Genomic DNA, 20,293 nt, shown 5'->3' with positions numbered 1-20,293 from the left:
AATGACAATGACAATGACAATGACAATGACAATGACAATGACAATGACAATGACAATGACAATGACAATGACAATGACAATGACAATGACAATGACAATGACAATGACAATGACAATGACAATGACAATGACAATGACAATGACAATGACAATGACAATGACAATGACAATGACAATGACAATGACAATGACAATGACAATGACAATGACAATGACAATGACAATGACAATGACAATGACAATGACAATGACAATGACAATGACAATGACAATGACAATGACAATGACAATGACAATGACAATGACAATGACAATGACAATGACAATGACAATGACAATGACAATGACAATGACAATGACAATGACAATGACAATGACAATGACAATGACAACGATAATACAATGCCATGCAATAGATACTTACTGCGCTCCACAAAAAGTATCTTATGGATACAAAAGTATCTTTTACGATATCTGTTCATATTAAAGTTCCCAGCGCATACGCCCTTTGGCTATGTTTATGCATAATGGCCAACAGCATAGTTAGCGGCCATTTTTGTGGCAATGGCCATTGCGTGGGCGTGTTGGCCATGCAAATGCAACATTTATTTAGCCGGAATTGAGGAAGTGATTCGAGTGCTCGTCGCTTGCAATTATTTTTATTGATGACTTTTAATTGTATTGCGTACGCATACTTACAGACTATTTACATCATGTTTTGGTTAGCTATATGTTCATAGTGATGTACGAACATACACGTACATACATACATACATATATATATATCAGTTGTAGTTGTAAATTCTCACGTGCATTTCAGTTGCTTAAAGCTAGAAAACAGTTTACAAACGCAAAATGTGAAATCTAGTTAAATGTGAAAACTAACAGTTGCAGCTGCTGCTGCTGCTGCCACTACTATTGTTGCTGTTGCTGTTGCTGTTGCAGTTGTCCGTGTCGTCAACTTCCGGGCGCCATATTGAAATGTCAGCGGCAAGCAGAGCAACTGGCTGCTGATGGCTGCCGCCGCTGCGGTCGTCGCGGCCAACAGCAGCTGAACGCCGAGCAGAGCGACCCGCGGCGCACCTACAGCAGGGGTAATGGAAGAGCGGCATGCATGCCATTGCAATTATATTTATTTATATTTGTAAATTGTCCAAATACGCAACCGCCTGTCATTTGTATTTGGATGTGCATTTATTTTTAATTAGCAGCCCGCCACATCTGTGTGCGTGTGTGTGCACATCAGTTTGGCGGGCACTGTAATTGCGGTCGCGTGCATTAAGCGCCGGCACTCACCTGATTTGTACAGCTCCTGGTTCTTCCGATCGATGTCGTCCCGGAAGACCAGCGCCTGCAGGCTAGACTCTCGCGTCAGCTGCGGATAGCTGCCGATGTCGGCCACGCAGCGCAGCTCGAGGCGTCGCTGCAGCTGCTTCTGCTGCTTCTGCTGTTGCTGCTGGCGCTGCTGCAGTCGCTGCAGCTGCGGCTGCTGAAAGCGCGGCTCGCTGGCATAGAAGTTCAGCTGCGACACAATGCGTTGCAGCTTGTAATCGTGCGCCGAAATCGTTGTCTCCTCGCTGGGCAGCAGATCCAGTTTGCTGGCCTGCAAGACAAAGGCAACTCCCTTATCTCTGTGTGTGTGTGTGTGGGCGTCTCGACTCACCTTGATGCCATTTATATACCAGCTAATCGTGGTCACCAGACTGGAATAATCTGTGCTACAATTGACCTGGACGAAATCATCTTCACGATACATTGAGTGGAAGCCGCTGATGAGCGGATTGTTTTGAGGCAGCGCTGCGAGCAAATAGAAGATAAAAGATGAGTTCAGAAATTCTACTCATTTAGCCTTAAGTCTATGTTTCGAAGACTTAAGCTGGCTATAGCTGAAAGTAAAATGTGAATGAATAATAAATGCATGTGGGCTTAAGATTCAAGAATGAAATCGATGTTTTATAGAGAGAAAACTTGGATACTATTTTAATACAATAATGAGAATAAAATAAACATCAATTAAAATATAATATAAATTCACACATTATCCTTAGAGCCACAGAAATACAACAGCAAAGTCATTTATAGTATATATAGTAGTATAGTATACTATATATGGACTAAATTTGATTTGAGCTATACGAGGTCTGTTCAAAAAGTTAAGCAAATTTTGATTTTTACTGAAGGTTACATGATTTCAATTTATTCTGTTGGCTCTTATGCTGCTCACTGAAGCTCACTCAGCTACATTTGGACAGCTGTTTGGCACAAGCTGCTCTTAGATATTTATACCAAAAACTGAAGCAAAGAATCTGTATGTAAATGTTGCAATGCACTAATGATGCAGCAGCAAACTTATTTCTCAGACCTGACTTCTTATGGCCTTTGCTTGCACGCAAAGCTGAGGGCTCATGAGCCCTTACACGACGGTACAATTGAGTGAGATAAAATAGCACTGTAGAAGAAACTCAATTAGATCACAAGCAATTAGTTTCTGAAGCTCTTCGAATGCTGTACGAAGCGTGGGCACAAGTCAGTCTAATATATGATGGGCATTACTTTAAGGACACAGAATAGATATTCAGTCTAAAAGGAATCTCGTTATGCGATAAATTATGTTATGGTATACTAAAACTGTTGCGACTTAAAACTGCTTACAATTGAGGAGCAGATTGGAAGGTACTTTGTAGATACAGTGAGATACTGCCAGCAGAGCGCAGGATGAGCAGGAGACACTGCCTGCCAGATCTTAGGAAAAATCAGTTTTGCCTAAGAGATTAGCCAACTGGGCCTTCTTACCATATGAGAGTTTTGTAAATATAATATTTTTATTGCCTAATTGAATACTCTTGAGCATAGCATAAGATTTTATTTTATTCTTTATCATTATGCCTTAATTTTTAAAAAATAATAATAAGAATAAGAAATTAATAAAAAAAAATTAATAAAAAAAAATAACAATTTTTTCGAACAGATCTCGCAGACAGGAATATTCAGTATACATCATTAATATATTGCCATTCAATAAGTCCAAGTAGTTATATACTTAGCTTGGTCTATTATAAGCTCATTCCACTTGGAGCTCTGCCAAGTTTTTCAAGTAAGTTTTGCAGTTAAGACAAAGCAAGAAAGCAGTCAGACCCAAACGCAGCTATATAAAGTGCTTCAGCATGCGAAGTTAGTGCATTAAGAAGTCGTTGGCTCGGTCAGTTTTAATGAATGCAAATGAAATGCAATTCGATTTCTCACTGTGTAGTTTTATCAAGTCTTAAAGTTTCTTCATATTTGATTGAGATTTGCTCGTGTTCAGTAAATTTTGAAATAAATTTTTGCTTAAATGTTTGTCAGCTCTGCAGAAAATCTCTTTTCATTTGACTAGCGAAAAGACATAATAAAATAATCAGATTATAAAAGGTAGCAAAAGTGCATTAGTGACAACTGGGAGGCTAATATTAAACGTGCATGAAACATGCAAATTTTGCAGCTTGTTGCACGGCCCCAGCCCGGGCCTGGCTCCATCTTCGGCTTTGCGCCTCCCTCGCTCTGCCGTTGTCTATGTTGTGCTCGCTATGCTTGCTGTTGTTTATTTAACAACTTCTCTATTTGCTTTTGATAAATTTTTAAAAATATTTCAGCAGCGAGACGCGCACCATGTACTACGCAGCGCATCGACAAGATATTTATTTTATATCAGCGAAAAAATAGATGATCATAAAACACATGCAGAGCGCGCAGAAACATCCTGCTGTGTGTGTGTGTGTATGTGTGTGTGTGGGCAAAAGTAAAAGCGAAAATAAAAAGAAGAAAAACGAGGCACACAGACATACTCAGACACAGACACACAGACACATACGTACACACATCCTGTGCATGGGGACAAGGCAGCCAGCACGAGGCACTCGGTAGCGGAGCTTTTCATTTTAGCGATATCCTTTTTAAGCATAAAGTGCTGCCGTAAATCACAGAGGCGCACAACAACAACACACATACACACACACACACACAGTCCACACACCCGCAGACTCGAGGCAAGCAAGCGCGATTCCTGTGTGCTATTTCAGCGCTCTTGCCGCTGCCCAGCTTCACTCTCAGTGCAACTGTGTGTGTGTGTGTGTGTGTGTGTGTGTGGCTAGGGATGCGAATCACATGCATCTCTTGGTTACATTTTATGAAAACGTTCAGCTTGCTGCTCGCTGGCTTGTTTCTTGCGCGAATACATCCTGCTGCCGGGCTGCTTATCCTGTGCGTGTTGCTGGCATGCAGCTGCATGCAGCACGTTGCACGTTGTTGCAAGCCACTTTGGCATATATGCAAACGGCTTTCGCCTTCCTCTCTCTCTCTCTCTCTCTGTGCCTGCTGTGCTTGTTCCTTGCAGTTTTCTTTTTTGCATGTTGTTTACCATTAAAATATCACGGAAATTACACATTTTACTTGGTTTATGCTGTGCGGCAGCGCAACGGGCATTTGCCGATGGATAGCGGTAAAAATATTTGCATTACATACGCACCCACACACACGCACATACACAAACAAACATGCATGCATGCACACTGCACTTTAATGTAAGACAAACAATTGAAATTGAATTTTATTACGTATACGCAACGTGTGGTATGAACTTACCCTCGACGCTCATGTTGGCCGTGCGCGCTGTTAGCTTGAAGTGTGGCGCATCGCCGGACACTTCGCACCTGTAGACGCCCGTCGATTTGATGCCCAATAAATTCAAGTCCACGCGACACGACGATTCATTGCATTCGTAGCTGTTATCGATCAATTGCACGCCCGGCACCGGGAACTTACGAAAAACGGTCTGCATTAGCGGCGCATATCTGTTTTTTTTTTAGAGGAATAGAGTAGAGTGGGAAGAGAGAGAGCGTTAGTTGGCCTAAAGGGTTTCCTTTGAGCGGCGGCAAATTGGCCGCAAATTGTGCCAGCTGCCATTTACTGTCCTTTTTCGGTGCCTGTCTGCCTGGTCAGCTGATAATCGGCCCAAAAGGCACGCTAAAAGCTTTCAAGCCATAAACGAAACGAGGCCAGGAAATGGAGATTTTGCACACAAGTGCCGAGGCATGCACTCAAACACACAGCTGTGTGTAGGTGTGTGTGTGGGTGCTTTCTTCAATTCGTTTTGTATTGTAGATTGTTGCTCATTAATCCCTCAAATATATATTGAATCTATCTGCAGACAAATCTACAAGAAAAGTGTTCAAGTGGAAAACTTGTTCAGAGCTGAGCAACAAAAGTGGCCTTAGCACATAAATAAACAAGTGCGACATGGCTAAGTGTGCTCGACTGGCAAATACTCTGTATTCTGTATATGTATTTGGCTGCTCTCACAGCTCGACTAGTTAACTATGCCCCACTTCCGTCGGTATTTCGGTGCAGGGGCAATGCCAAAGAAAAATGCTCTCAACTTTTGTGGGCTGCTGTGGTGTTGATAAGTCGCTTTGTGCGCTACTTGTTAATAGGCGTAAGCTTGCGTTTGTTGCTTGTCCAGGACTGGGCAAGATGTTACGTAGGACAGTAGACAGTTTGGCAGTTTCGGGGGAGGGGGCCTGGGTCGAATTATTTGCGGCTTAGATGGCGGCTGCTGTGGCAGCAAATCAACAAATTTGATAAGCAATATAAACTGGCTTTCTTGCTCTTGTTGCGTTTGCCTTTTTGGTTCGTTACATGGGATTTTGTGGCAGCTATTTTAGTCTATGTTTTGTGTTTAATGCCCATTTTCCACTTAGTTTTTCACATATTTGATGTGCAAAGCCAATGAATACTGCGTTGAGCTTAAGATAAAATAAACTACACAAGACGGCGGATCTGGACAAAAATTAATTGTATTTTAATTTATTTATTTCTTGGTAGATTAAACTGATTCTGTCTTCTAATTGGCGCATAGCACATAAAACAAACGATTTATAGTACAGCTAAAAGAAGTGCGAGAGAGAGAGAGGGACAGAAGAAATTACTATAAATGCAGAAGAAACTGGAAAACATGAAAAATATAATAATGACCAATGACAGTGCTGCCTGAATATGAATGGCTTCGTTGCTTGTGAGCAAGCGAGATAGCTATATGCTATGCGCAAGTCTGCGATCAATGCAAGCTAGCTGCAGGACTTTACAAGTGCGAGCGAGACATGTAGCTAATGCCGTGTAAACAATAGCAGTTTTAACTGCCATACATGCTTAGACGCAAGTTTGAGCTGCAGTCAAGAAAGAGACACAAAAGTATTTATATACTGACAAATATTTATATGCTGCTCAAGTAAATAGTGCTCCATCTCTCTCATGCGCCATTATGAAAATGACACCAATTGAAAGTTTTCTTGCTTGTTGTGCAAAAAATGCTGTGCTTTGAGTGAATTTTAGCGCTGTGTGCGCTTCAAGTTCGCAAAAAATATTTATATATATAGTAGCGTATATATATTGCGCATGTTTTAGCGTTTTAAAGTTTTTTGTTTACATTAATTTGCAGTTGCATTACAAGTGCAAGTAAAATTGCAATTGGCTAGAGTTGACTTTTCATGTGCTGCCGCTGCTGCTGCAGCAACGGCTGTTTCTGCTGTCTAATTAAAACTTTCGCTTAGCAGTCAGCCCCCTCTTATTACTTACTTGGGGTTGCACTCAGATGTGTGTGTGTGTGTGTGTGCAGAGCACCTAAGCGCTACTCATTCTCATTTTTAATTAAGCAAAACGCGAAGCAGTCACTTGAGATTTTTCATTACGCTGCAGTGCAAATACTTGCAGACGTGCATACAGACATACATATGTGTGCTATGTATGTAACTGACTTTCAACTGGGGACCGATGATGACAATGCTGATGATGATTATAACTTCTGTGTGGCAATTCAATAATGACGTTAATGTCTGTGTTCCTCTCTTGATTGCATATTCACTATTTGAAGTGGTCGTCTTGAGGTCAAATTGGCATTTAATAATCATTTCAGCTTGCCTCTGGCACAGCTCGTGAACAGATATCAGCTCCTATGGCAATTAGTTGGCTTTGTTGTCGCCTGTCTGGCTGCTGCTGCTGTTGCTGTTGCCACTGCCAGGGCTACTGCCAACAGTTGTGGCATAAATATTACATGTCGTTTACGTGCAAAGGTTGACATACGCAAGTGACTGATGGCTGTTGCCGAGTCGAGTCGAGCCGAGTCGGGCTGGGCCGCACGACTAAAAGCCTATAAACCCAAAACGGGGCCAACCACAACAGTGTATTTCATATGGTAGGACATTTAAATTAATTTGCCATAGCATAAACGAACCAACGTAAATTAATTTATTTAATAATTCATTAGGCAAGAAAGTCGCATGACAATGAACATATTTATGTGGCAATTCGCTGTGCGTGTGTGTGGGCTGAGTGGGCTGTGTGGGCTGTGTGGGTGTGGCTGAAACTGGTTATGAGTACGCCCAGGGCTATGGCACGGATTTTGATGCATTTGACAGCTGCGCAGCCTTCGCAAAAATAACAAAATAAATATCATAAATTATAAGCGCACACACACACTCTCTGTGTATGTGTGTGAGTGTGCGATTTTGTGTACTTACCTAAAAAACTCGCTGTCGTTTTTGTACCACTTAACCGAATTTAACGTGTGACCACTTATGTCATAGCTGCAGGATAATGTCACGTTATCACGAAAATCAACAATTTGTGGCACATTGATGTCAGTCACAAGTAGACACTGAATGCGTCGCATAGCTGCCAAAAGAGAAACAGAGACGCGGAGATGCGGTTATAGAGCGTGCGTGAGCGAGATAGCAGACGTGAGGTAAACAGCAGCAGCCAGCAGCTGCCGGCAGCAGCATTCCGGGTGCGATTCTCGATAAAAAAACGTCAGATAAAATGATGAAAAATGTCATAAAAATGCTGCACAAAATATATAACGAAACGAAAGGAAAATATTTTGCATTTGCCAGCTTTAACATTGTGAATCTGTGTGTGTGTGTGTGTGTGCGGTTGTGCGTGTGTTTGTATAGCACAAATAAAGCTTCATCAGAGTTTATGATCGCAGCGCAAAGAGTAAAAAATGAAAATAATTCCAGATTGCATTTCATAAATATGTATTCTGTGTGCTGAGTCAAATACTAATTGCTCTTGTGCATATGGGTTATTTCAATGTTTAAGCTTTCAATGTATTCAATTTGTTTTAAATCTTGTAATATTTATTTGCATTTACATTGGCTTCTATATGTATTGGTATGTGTACATGACAGTAAATATATAAATATATATTAATATATAAATATATATATGGAGTTTGGCTATGTTTTCTGTTCTCACATGTTACCTGAGGCCTTTCTATGCGATTCTCTTCATGTTAGTTTGTCTTAAGAGATTGATTAATCTTGGAGCTGTGTGTTTTTCTTATGATGAGCATTTCATTTAATAAAAGTTTGGTATTTTTCTTTGAAGAGTAGTTTCTCTTCAAATATACCCTTCCTTTTTCTTTTTCATACACCTTGTGAATGGGAAGTCGGGGTATAATGGTATAATAGCAGAAGCTAGCATGGCAGAGCCCAATATATATATTCATGTATAGCAAGCATTATATGAGATTTAACGCTAACTCATTTCTTTCTTTTTTACATAACTTTAATGCCGCAAAAGGTGTAAGTTTCGGATTTACTGTGCCGACTTCTGCAATAAATAAACCGACTTAGAATTTGAAGTGAGAAGCGAATAGAAGGGAGATTGATTGATTAACATCAGCTCTGCGTAGGTTTCAGAATATATTATAGTCGTGCAGGCCCACCTAGAGCACTCTTATTTGTTATTATTACACCAATTGCTTGTTCTTTTGTTAGATACACACATTTAATTCTCTTGCTGTGGTATTGGCATTATCTATATTATCAAATATATAAACTATGATATGTGAGATACTAACAAGTTTAACATCTTAAAAATATTTAAAAATGTATAAAAATTCATAGTTAAATGGTTACAGAAATTAAAAATTTCTATAAAATTACATAAAAACTTTGAGCCACAGCCAACTGTGGCCTTTTTGAATGTTTTTGAGAATCGCACGGAAAGGCTGTAAAGTGATTTGCTGTGCAGACTGTTAAGAAATGTCTTTTAAGGTGATTAAAGAGTTAAGTGCATTACGTGAAATAAAAAAGATAACTTAAGCTTAATGTTGGGTAGATAAATTAACATAAAAAGAAATTAAGCAAAGCACAGAGAGAGAGATAGAGAGAGAGAGGGAGAGGGAGAGCGAGAGAGTGAAAGCAAACGCACAGCAGACAAATTGTGCAGCAGGAAAAAACTGACGCACAACTTCTAATTGAATGAACTTGTAAAAATGCTCAACATCTGAAATGACACAGCAACAAAAGTAGAAAGAGCAAAGGGAAAAGCAGCAACAATTGCTAAACGTTTGCAGGCAACAACAGCAACAAAGCTGGGAAAACCGCGCGTGGGTTTTTACAATTTGCGGAACGTTTTTAAGTGCAAACAGACAGCTGAAAAGGAAATGGCAGCAACGAAAAAAAAGTGGTTAATATCATTAGCTGAAATTGTTGTTGTTGCTGTGGCAACTGCTTATTGCAACTGCAACAGCGGCAGCTGAAAAAGTTGTCGGCGAAATTTCCATAATCTTGGCCATGTCTCGTCGCACTCGCACAGCAGTTGGCGAATCGCAGCGCAGTGCCGCATGATAAGCAACAATTTAATGCCAAGCAAGGACGACAATTTGCAGCTTGTCTGCATAATTTTTGTTGCTGCAAATGGCATTAGGCAACAGCGGCAGCAACAGCATCGCTCGTTCTGAATTTAATTTGTTGCACTTTCCAGGTGAAATAACTTGAGGTGTGGCAGCAACGAAACTTGTGCCACAAACAACATAACTTCTTTAAGATGTCTCAGCATTTACCTTGTAACTCACTTAGATTTAAGAGCGCTCCCTCTCTCTCTCTATACATATATATATATATATATATATATATATATATATATATATATATATATAGATACTTTCTTATAATGCGCGACAGATTGCAGTCGGCTGGCTGTGAAATGTGAGCTTTGCATTCTGTTTTATGCCTTGTCAATGGCAGCAAACAAACTGAAAACTTGTTTAAAGTTTCAATAGACAAACAAACAAAAGTGCCTAGCCTAGACGACAAAGAGGCGGAACTGTGCTCTGCCTCTGGCAAGCCCCGCTGCATGCTGCACACACACGCACACACCGACAGCTGAGTGTGACACGACTCCTTTGAAGCATGTCAAAGCTGCTGACTAGCAGTAACATGAAATAGCAACAACAACAACGATAACAACGACAATGGCAAACACATTTGCAAATGGCAGCGGCAACCGCAGCTTAATGACAGCCTCAAACACACACGCACGCACACTGAGTGACGCAGTGTGTGTAGGTGTACCACAGGTGGGCGGTAAAAGTTCACCTGCGTGGCAAACGGCATGACAGTTGTATCTGTGACCAAGCAGCTAAGACTATTTCTTTATATATATATACATATTTATATATGTGTATATATATATGTGTGTGTGTGTGCTTGTCTTTGTATGCCTAGCGCATAACAAGCAGCGACAGCTTCAAAGGCTTAGGTTGAGCTAATACCCTTGAAATAAATTATAAATCACTTAACGAGACTTTAATGCTTCTTAAAAGCTCTTCAATTTTTTAATAATGACTTTTTATATAATAATGCAATAATTTTTTAGCAATTTAATAAATAAAAAAAATAAAAAAATTAATAAATTTAATATTTTTTATATTATAAATATTTATATTAAATTTATTAATTTTTTTTTTTTGGAAATTTTCTTCAAATTTAATTTGAATGTTATTTTTTAACATTTTAATATATTAAAAAATATATTATTTATTTAAATGTTTTAAGCATATTTTTACAAATTTAATTTGAGTATTATTTTTGACACATTTTAGTATATTAATAAAATATATAATTTATTAAATTTTTTTTTTAGAATTATTCTACAAATTAAATTTGAATTTTATTTTTTTTAAAACGTTTTTATATATTTAATAATCAATTCATTTATTTGATATTTTTTAGAAATTTTTTTGAAATTTAATTTAATATTTAAGTAAGTTTTGTTAAAATATTTTTGAAAATATTTTGATTCTCTATTATTTTTGATTCTCTGATGAATTTGACTTTATATTCAATATTGTTTTATTGGAGCTCAAATTTTTGAGTTGAAACTTTTGGAGTATATGAATTAGTCTGGCATAGAGAATGCCTGACTTGAAATACTTAAAACATGTTGGAATATGTGGCTATATAAAAATATTTATTTGCAAAAACAATTATAAATCAAATAGTGCCTTGATTTTGATAGACTATGTTGAGCTAGCGAGATTTTTCGATATTCAAAATTTCAAAAGAATTTTCAGGAGATACTGCACTAATCGAACTAGAGTTTGTTTCGCTTTTATGAGCTGTTGGTTGAGACTGATCAAGCCGATGCCCAGAGGCAGCGACGATGCTTGTAAGAAATGGAAAGACAATGAAACGGAGTCTGTTTATAAATATTGATCTGTTGTAAATATAAAACGTTTCAAATATATATATATTTGAACTGCAAAAAGTTTTCTAATACTAAAATATAGAAGCTCTAGTTGATATATTTCAGCTCACATTTTGTGTGCTTAAGCCTTATTCTCTAACTAACTAAACAGCAACTTAAGTCGAAAGCTTAACTACGATCATAAATTATCATGTCTAAGCCCAATCATATAAGTTGAAGTTACTCTAAGACTTCTATGTTAGTTGAGCACATTTAAATATGAAATATATAATTAAAATGTAGTTTAAATTAAAATATGCCTAAGTATATCAGAACAGAGCTACCTCTTGTAGTACGGTCAGGTACACAGCATAGGGTATTTAAATAAGTACATCAAATACAAGAGCAAGAGGCAACTTTTTTGCATGGCAATCAACGCACTTGAGCAAAGTTTTTGCTGCCTAACAACGCCAAACAACTCCGATGGCAATTCAAGACCTCAATTTGATTCTTGCTGTTGTTGTCAACTAGACATGTGTGTGGGTGTGCGTGTGTAGGCATTACTTATGTATAGGTGGAGCAGGTTGTCTGATGCTTTGTCTGTTTGCTTGGCTGATTGTTGCACAGCTGTTCGCTTGTGGCTTACAAAATTGTGAAAGCCGCAGCACGCAGCAAGGCTTTTCCTGGTAACCGTGAAAGTGCCTAAAGAAAGTCGCCAGACTTTGCTTTCTTTTATTGCTGCTGCTGCTGCTGTTGCTGTACATTTTATTTAAGGCAAGCAGCGCATAGTTTTCTGCGCTTGACTCTATGTTGAGTGGATAATGCAAATTGCGTGCCCTGAAAAGTAGGCAACACACAAAAGTTGCTGCAGCAAAAAAGAATCGTTTGCCGCTTACGATAAACGCCAGCGCAGACAAATCTGCACGGCCCCGCAGCATAAAGAAATGCCAAGCATCTATAATTTGCATATAAATGCGACAAACGCTTCCAGCACCACGCAGCAGTCCGAGCAGTCCGCTTGTTTGTTTTGACTTGCGTTTTCTCTTTTCTTTTGCATCCATATACCCTGTAAATATAGGTAATACTTGGCCAGTTGTTTGCAGCTATTAATGTGAGTTTAAGTAGAAGCAGCTTGACTGATGTTGGCTGAGTTAGCTGAACTCTCTTTAAATGTGAAGCTTAAGTAATTTAAGCTAAGTTATCATTAATGATAAATATCGATTTTCAGCATAGAGCAGTCTAGAGTCAAGAGTAGACATCTTAACTGAACGCTTTTTTATTCTTATTTCACATACCCTTTATATATCTAGCTTGCCTGCTTCCATCAATATTTTCTATCGATAACAACTTCAATTGCACAAATTTCGATAAATATCGATCTTTGCTTACCTAAAATAGCTAGAAATAATAGCACAAGGCTCTGTGCTGGTTTTATAGCTATAGCTATACCTTGCCTTAGACTGAAGCAACTCACAGGGTATCTCTTAGCTGCGCTGCTCCGATTTTTGGCTAGCTGATTTGAGTTTCTTTTCAGCTGGAGTTGAGCTTGTGGCAGGCGAACACAAATAAAGATGCTAATCTCACTAAAGCGTAGTTGCGCAACAACAACAACAACAACAATTGAGCAGCTAAATGGCACACAAAAAAGGCCAGAAAAAAAGAAGCTAAAATAAAATAAATAGCCGTAGCTGCTGTCTGGCCAACTATGCGACGAGCTGAGATTCCTTAGCTGCTGCTGCTGCTGCTGCTATTGTTGTTGTTGTTGTTGTTGTTATGGCTGCTGCATAGCAAATGGGATTTAAGCTAAACAACAACAAAAACAGCAGCAGCTAGAGTCAGGCAAAACGTCAAAGTTGAAACTTGATTTTCCACATTGGCTGCGGTTGGCTGGCTTTGTTGCATGCCACATCCGCTACACATTAGTGTCAGTTTTTTGGCCACGCCCAGCCCAGCTAAGCAATTCACAGGAATTTACACGCACACACACTTGCAGTTGTGGGCGTGTGCTGGCGCGTGGGCGCGGCGCTGCGTGCAAACATAATTTACTTCTGCCAGCCAAATCGCACACTTAATAAAATTGAAGACACTTGTAAAATAGGCAATTTGTTTAAATAAACTTTATGGCACTTGAGGCAAGCGACTCTGTCGAGTGGCGAACTGTCAGCAAGTCAGACCACGCCCAGCTCCAGCCAAATATTTATTTTGGCCTCGGCTCACTCTTTGGCTGTAAATTTTAAAAGCGTCTATAAATTTTTCGAAAAGTGCAAATAAAATATAGCGCAAGTTTTTATGCCTGTCTCGCTGTGTGTGCGTGTGTGAGTGTGTGTGTGTGTGTCTTTGGGTAAATCCTTTAAGGCGTACTCCAAAATGAAATTGTCACATTTATGTTTCCTTTATGTAAATTTTTTCTTGCTCTCGCGACGGCTGCTGCTGCTGCTTTGTCCTTGCTGGAATGTCCTTCAAATATTTGCAGCTATCCCAAAATACTTTAAGCAATGCATAAAAAAACTATGCAAATTTCTATGTGTGTGTGTGCGTGTGTGTCTGTGTTTGTCTTTGAATTGATTCGCATTTTATGCCACAAAATTCTTCAGTTTGGCAAGCTTTTGATATTCTGCTCAATCTATTTAATATTATTTGTATTTCCAAATATTTATGTTCAAAGCTCAAATAAGCTTGAAAAAAGCTATTTTTGTTGCACAAATCATATTTGTTTAAAATATGTCAATGCTTTTGGCCTGAGCAGGAGGAGGAGTGCCTGTGCCGTGGAGGTTCTTAGCCGTTTAATATTTTCTGATGGGCTTTAGTAACAAGCAATTTTCTTAAGCATAAATGTGGTATTAATGGCTATATCATTCGGGTTTCTTTATCTTTTGTTAATGCCTTATTTTTAAGCTAACTGCGGAACAGCATTGAATAATTGAGTATCATCAGCAGACCTCAACACTTGTGGCCTTTGCTCCAATCACACGCAGTGAAAGAAGATGTGTTCGGAGACAAGTTATTGCTAGAGCAAGAGGCATGTTTTGTTATAAGCAGAGTGTGGATAAGAAATTAAAGTTAATAAGAAATTAAAGCTCAGCATATGTCGCTGTAAGTCGAACAAACATTGAGTACTTCACTGGAAACATTTTGAGTAAATTGAATTTCATAAAGCAGAACTCAGTCAGGAGTTGCACGAGGTTGAATTGAAGCACGAGGTACAGAAGCTGCTCAAGCTCTTGAATGCCATGTGGTTGTTAATAACATTATTGCTAACGAGATGAGCTCTATTAGCAGATAAGAAGCTTAAGCCGCAGACTTCGCTCTTCAGAGCGACGATCAGTTCAGACAGCCTTCACTCAGCGCATGCCAACTTTTATGATAGCCTTTGATATGCTGCATATAAAACTGAAATTTTTATTGATTTCTAATTTCTTAAAAGTATTTGTCATATTTTTGAGATATTTCTAAACTAAAGCAGGAAAGCAATGAGCATTTTTGAGGCACTGTAAGATACAAAAATATTTTTCTTTTGCTAAAAGAACTTAACGAGATACAAAGCAACTGCTGCTCTCTGCTAAAAAAGAGTTTTAAAGACTTTTTCAAACAATTCAATTTGTCCGCTAAATATCAACAGCTTTGCTGCAGGAGAGGCACAAGTGAGAGCTAGAGTTGAAGCTGACCTGTTGGGCAGCGGATTAGCCAATTTGTGAGTTAATATTTTGTAGACAAATGCAGTTAAAAGCAGTTGGGCAGGCGAAGCATAGTCTTTAGTCCTTGTGAAACTAGAAGCATAGCTGTATTTGGTATTGTCTTAACTGACTGTAAAGCCAATATGGGATTGTAGCTATGGCTACAGAGAGTACATAATTGTTGTAAAAGTCCAATGTGATTCTGTTGGCCTTTCATTGATGTAGTTTTACTGCCCTCACTCAAAGACTCAAAGGCTTAAAAGGCTTATGCAATAAAGGTTTCTTAGACGAAAGCATCACAATGCGAGGGATTAGTTGAAATTTGTCTATAAACTATTTGCAAGTTATATATATTTTTCTACTCGACTTCATTCTGCTTGAGTCCCTGCCCTGAAATGTCAGTCAAAGAGTGCATTTGTTGTCAAAATATTTAATTTATTAGCCTCAAATGCGCTCAGCTCGAAACACATATTTAAAATTCTATTTACATTTCGTTGACATTTGTCTCGAATGCATTAGGAGCCAGAGAGCTTAAATTATTTTTGTTATTTCCCGCTTTACTTTGGCCTGGCTGTCAGCTACGCTTGTTTCGTTCTGTTTCAGACAAATTGCGCTGGCCAAATGGAAAAATGCTGCCCGAGCACACAGAAGTGACACAGACCGAAGTGCAATTGAGAAATCCAATTACTAAAGCATTTCGTGGCAGCTGCCTGAAACAGTGGCAAGTGCTCGCTGCATAGTGATGCCAACTAGTTGGTTTAGTATATGGAATTAGTGCCGATAGCTGGAGTAATAATGGCCATAATCAATAACTGTTATTAAAATGAGATTTTTCGGCTGGAGATTTCAGTTGTCGGGCGCAATAATTGAAAGTGTATTTAAAAAACAATTTGGTGGCATGAAATTTGCATAAATTTCTGCGGTCTCGCCCATATTTACAAACACGAGCAACAAACACATTTATTGCTATGCTAATTTTTGAGTTTCGGGTCACAATGGCAACAAAAGGCAAGTGCACAAAAGCGCAAAGCGGAAACGGAAATGCCTAAATGACTTTTCATGGTGTCGCCATTGAAGGGTCAGGGTTCAGGCTGTTGTGCGTGTGTGTTGGTGTGTGTGTGCTGAGGTCAACCGCAAAGTTGGCCACGTCGTCGAGCTTGTCGTAAAAAAGGTTGAACAGCTTAAAGGGATTAAAAGCAAAAGGCAATAAAATGAAAAGTTTCAAATATTTTTATTATTATTATGAGCCAGCGGCCGGGACGCTGACTAAAGCCCCGACTTTAAAGCCGTAGCAAAAACTTACCCAGCAGCATATAGATGCCCAGCTGCAGCAGCCAGCAGCCACCATAATCCATTCTATGTGCTCGTCCTTCCTGCTGTCGTCCTGTCGCCTAAGCCGCATACGAAAACTTTCCCTCCGGCATATTTTCTATAAATTTTTTCGCTCACAATCTTCAAACATATTACTTTGCACTGTTGGCCGCCATGATTATGTATGTGTATATCTAGATATATATATAGTTTCAATATCGACAAGTGCCATTAACAGGCCAGCAAATTGAAACAAGCGCCGCGTCCTCTTGGCTAAAAAAAAAACAATATTCAACATTCGCTGCTGGCGTTTAGTTTTTCTACAATTTCTGTTTTTTTTTTTTGGTTTTTTTGTGCGCTGTGTTTTAAGGTTATTAAATTTGAAAAGTTTTTTGGCGTCAAAGTGCGGCGTACTGAGGCAGCATACACCCACACACACACACATACACATACAGTTACTTTCGCTCTATTGTCTATTGTGTCCGGCTTTTAGAAAGTTTTGGCTCAGACCTTGGTAAATGCTCTATCATATGATTAAAAGTATATATAATCGAAGAGAGAGAGAGAGATATAGAAGCTATGTAGAGCTGACAGACAGAGAGGGGGAGAGAGAGAAAGGAGGAGAGAGAGAGAGATAGAAAGAAACAGATTGAGATTGGTATTGAGATTAAAGTAGCTTAAGAAATCTTTAAATATCAGCAGCAATTAAATATATAAGAAATAAATTGAGAAAAATTAATCGATATTTTTTATCGATAAGAATCGCTTAGCTTTACTGCAAAACACTTATATTCTATGTATTCTCTCCTAGATTGTTCTATAAAGTATTCTTTTACCCAGTTCAATGAAAGCTGTTCCTCAAAAGTGTTCGCCCATCGATATGTATCGATAGTATCGCTGTTAAGTAGACATTTTGTATATACTAAAGTGCATTTGTCAATAAGAGCAATATAGCTATATTGCTATATAAGATTCCATTTATACTTTTAGAGCTCTTCAAAAATTAAAGTTTTCCTAAGATACGTGTGCAGCATAATCGATAATATTATTGATTAATTTAAATTAAATATCTTTACTTTCATTAGTTATTACAATATTATTTCTCTCTCTAATCTTTCAGCACATCCAATCAAAGACTCTAACCTATTAATCTCATAAGCTTCTCAAGCAGCCCTCGCCAAATAGCAGAGTATGCTGCAGTCGACTCTCAAGTGATGTTTTCGCTCTTTGTATAATAAAGTTTGGTTTTTGTTTTATGCTTTTGGCTTGCATTGCATTTGTTTATTGTCATTGTCAGCATTATTTAAACGTTGACAGTTTTAAAAATTTTTTCTTGTGGCCTAAAAGAGAGAAAAAAAAAGCTGAACTGAAAATGAAAATGTGGCAGGCGGCAACTTTGTCTGCGGCGATTGTCTATTGGGGCCAGTGGCAGTTGCTGTTTTGCCAACAGGCAACGCCCGACGGCCAACGGGCATCGGGCCCCCACAGCCGCAGCACTGGCCAAGCGCCCCCTGTGGGAGCCTGTGGCGCTTCAGGCTTTGTGGCATAAAGTCCTTTAATGCTCTAATCAAATTGTGGCTTCTTTTTGTGCTGCCTTGTCGTCAACTTTGACTTGTTGTTGTTGTCGCTTGTGTTGCCTTTGTTGCTGTTGCTGTCATCATTGTTTTGGTTTCATTGACGCGTTTATTAAAATTGCCGTGGCAAAGTTTTTGCCAGCAGCCAGCAGCCAGCATCGGCAGCATTTTATTTTTAATAACAGTTGCGAGCAGCTTGAGCCGGCTTCTTAGTTAATTTGTTTTTCCTGCTGCCTACTAAAAATATGTGCCCCAGCTGAGCGTGGGCAGGTGAGTGCGTAGGCCAATTTAATTTGCGCCTAAAGACAACAGCACTTACTTAGCGACTTTTTTTTTCTTATTTTCATATACATATATGATAGCTGATAAAAACAAAAATTTGCTAATTGAACTTCATTTAAATCCTAATTAAACTGCCCTTTTTCTGCCCTGTCTTCCTTGCACTCACGTCCTCTCTCTCTCTCGCTCTGGCTATAAGTCTTAATGCACCTTGCTGTGTGACTGCAACAAACATTTGCATTTCAATCGAGCACTGAAGTCAGTTCTTGTTACATATCAATGTACTTAAAAGCACACACACATACATACGAACACAGCATACAAATGTGCAAGTGTATGTGTGCTGGTCACTAAAATAACGCATAAGCAGGGCCCACAAACTTGACGCTGATGATGCTTAAATAAACTGGACACACACACATGCACACACACACACACACACACAGCTGTTTTGGCTGTGCTTGAATCTAAGTTAATTACTTAATGGCAACGTAATGCACAGGCATTTTAATAATTAACAAACATTTCATTGACTGGCATAAGTGACACACAAATATACACACACACTCACTCATAGAGAGAGAGAGAGAAACGCAAACACACACATGCATATAGACGCACGCATAGATTGAGTTCATGGCACAGTTTGTTGGCCCTTTTGAAATATTTATTTATAAGCCTTGCGCAACAGTCGGCAAATTTTTTGTTTTTTTTTTTTACTATGCTTGCATTTGCATAAATGCATAATTTCCATACACTCACACACACACATACACGCACACATATGTATATGCTGTAATCGTTTGTTATTTGTCTTTGTTGTCGTCTTCTTTATTTGTTTTTTTTTTTTCTGTTTTTGTTGCCTTTTTACGCGCTTTCTTCGTCAGTCGGCCGCGCCGTGTACCTCTTCGCTCTCCGCTTCACCCGTCCGTCCGCACGCACCGTGTCCCACAAAAGTTGCCGTCTAACTGACGCGCTTCGGCTGGGCCACGGCCAGCTGGCGTTGCGTTGCGTTGCGAGGCTGCGGCTGCGGCTGCTGCGGCAGCGATGTCAGCAAGCCAAGTTCCGTATGTAAAATCCATGTTCTGTCCTGGATTCCGTTGCGGTCTTCGTGCATCACGCTGCCAGCGTTGACGGCGACGTCGACGTCGAAAGAGCATCCAACGGCAACTCTTTGACAACGCATAGATGATGCCTCGGTCTCTGCTTACGCTTCGGCTTGGCGCATCTTCGGCTGCTGTCGTTTAACGAGCATCATGGGAGCATTTGACAACGCGCCGTCGTCTCTTTTTGGGCGCGCCTATTGCCGTTTGAGCTCAGCTCTCGCTAAGAGCGTTTGTTGCTTTGTCGCGCTGTTAGCAAGCATTACTGTTACACTAACAGCAAGTGGAGACTTTTAACAGAGCTGTTAAGCGTAACAGTAGCTTGCTGTTAGTTAGAATTATGTTGCGTTCCAATTGGAATACAGATGAGAAATTTAATTGAACTCGATTTAATTACAAAAAAATACATTAAAATATTTTAAAAAATGTAAAATATTTAGAAATTAACAGAAATAAAAAAGTTAATAATAAATAAAAAATAATGTGTACTAAAATTTGTATCACAATAAAAAATGCAGTTAAATCTGCAGGTTCAAGCGGCTTAGTCAAATCAGCTTAAATGCAAATTGCTAGCAGCATAATTCTATAAGTCCAAAGAACTGCTGTTTGCCCTTTTTAGTGTATATATATATTTGTATAATACCCCAAAATCGTTTATAATTGAGCTATTCATATTGTCTGCATCGGCTTTCTCGCTCTCTTGGCATAGGAATAATAAGAACATGCAACATTAACTGGCAGCCGCAGTGGCAACGGCCTTGTGCAGCCAACTATGCAATAGCAAAATCCCAAGACTTTGGTTGTCATTCTTGGTGCTGTTGTTGCTGCTTGGTGGAAATCCTATTAGCCA

General features: G+C 39.1%; 1 protein-coding gene across 2 annotated transcripts; it reads right to left on the bottom strand.

The window, feature by feature from the left end:
• Window positions 1-741: 741 nt before the first annotated feature.
• Window positions 742-19,345, bottom strand: LOC111594603. 2 transcript variants are annotated; one of them, XM_030224748.1, is made up of 7 exons: window positions 19,245-19,345; window positions 16,480-16,760; window positions 7,548-7,701; window positions 4,618-4,826; window positions 1,664-1,797; window positions 1,297-1,603; window positions 742-1,083 (listed from the first exon to the last, which is right to left on the bottom strand). In XM_030224748.1, exons 2-7 carry the CDS (start codon window positions 16,529-16,531, stop codon window positions 869-871), a joined length of 1,071 nt encoding a protein of 356 aa, XP_030080608.1. In that variant the 5' UTR covers window positions 16,532-16,760; window positions 19,245-19,345; the 3' UTR covers window positions 742-868. The 2 variants fall into 2 exon arrangements, with proteins under 2 accessions (XP_030080608.1, XP_030080609.1); XM_030224749.1 differs by having other exon boundaries at window positions 16,480-16,681.
• Between the last annotated feature and the right edge of the window lie 948 nt (window positions 19,346-20,293).

The sequence above is a fragment of the Drosophila hydei genome, unplaced genomic scaffold (genome assembly GCF_003285905.1).
Source record: "Drosophila hydei strain 15085-1641.00,03,60 unplaced genomic scaffold, DhydRS2 tig00008119-arrow-pilon, whole genome shotgun sequence".
Taxonomy (NCBI): domain Eukaryota; kingdom Metazoa; phylum Arthropoda; class Insecta; order Diptera; family Drosophilidae; genus Drosophila; species Drosophila hydei.
This window is presented reverse-complemented; position numbering and strand designations above follow the sequence as displayed.

Excerpts from the sequence above, each read along its gene's own strand:
- LOC111594603 (XM_030224748.1), bottom strand. The coding sequence starts at position 16,531 with ATGGATTATGGTGGCTGCTGGCTGCTGCAGCTGGGCATCTATATGCTG. Across the intron at positions 4,827-7,547 it reads AACGACAGCGAGTTTTTTAG|ATATGCGCCGCTAATGCAGA; the intron begins GTAAGTACACAA and ends AAAAAAAAACAG. Across the intron at positions 1,798-4,617 it reads GGCCAACATGAGCGTCGAGG|CGCTGCCTCAAAACAATCCG; the intron begins GTAAGTTCATAC and ends ATTTGCTCGCAG.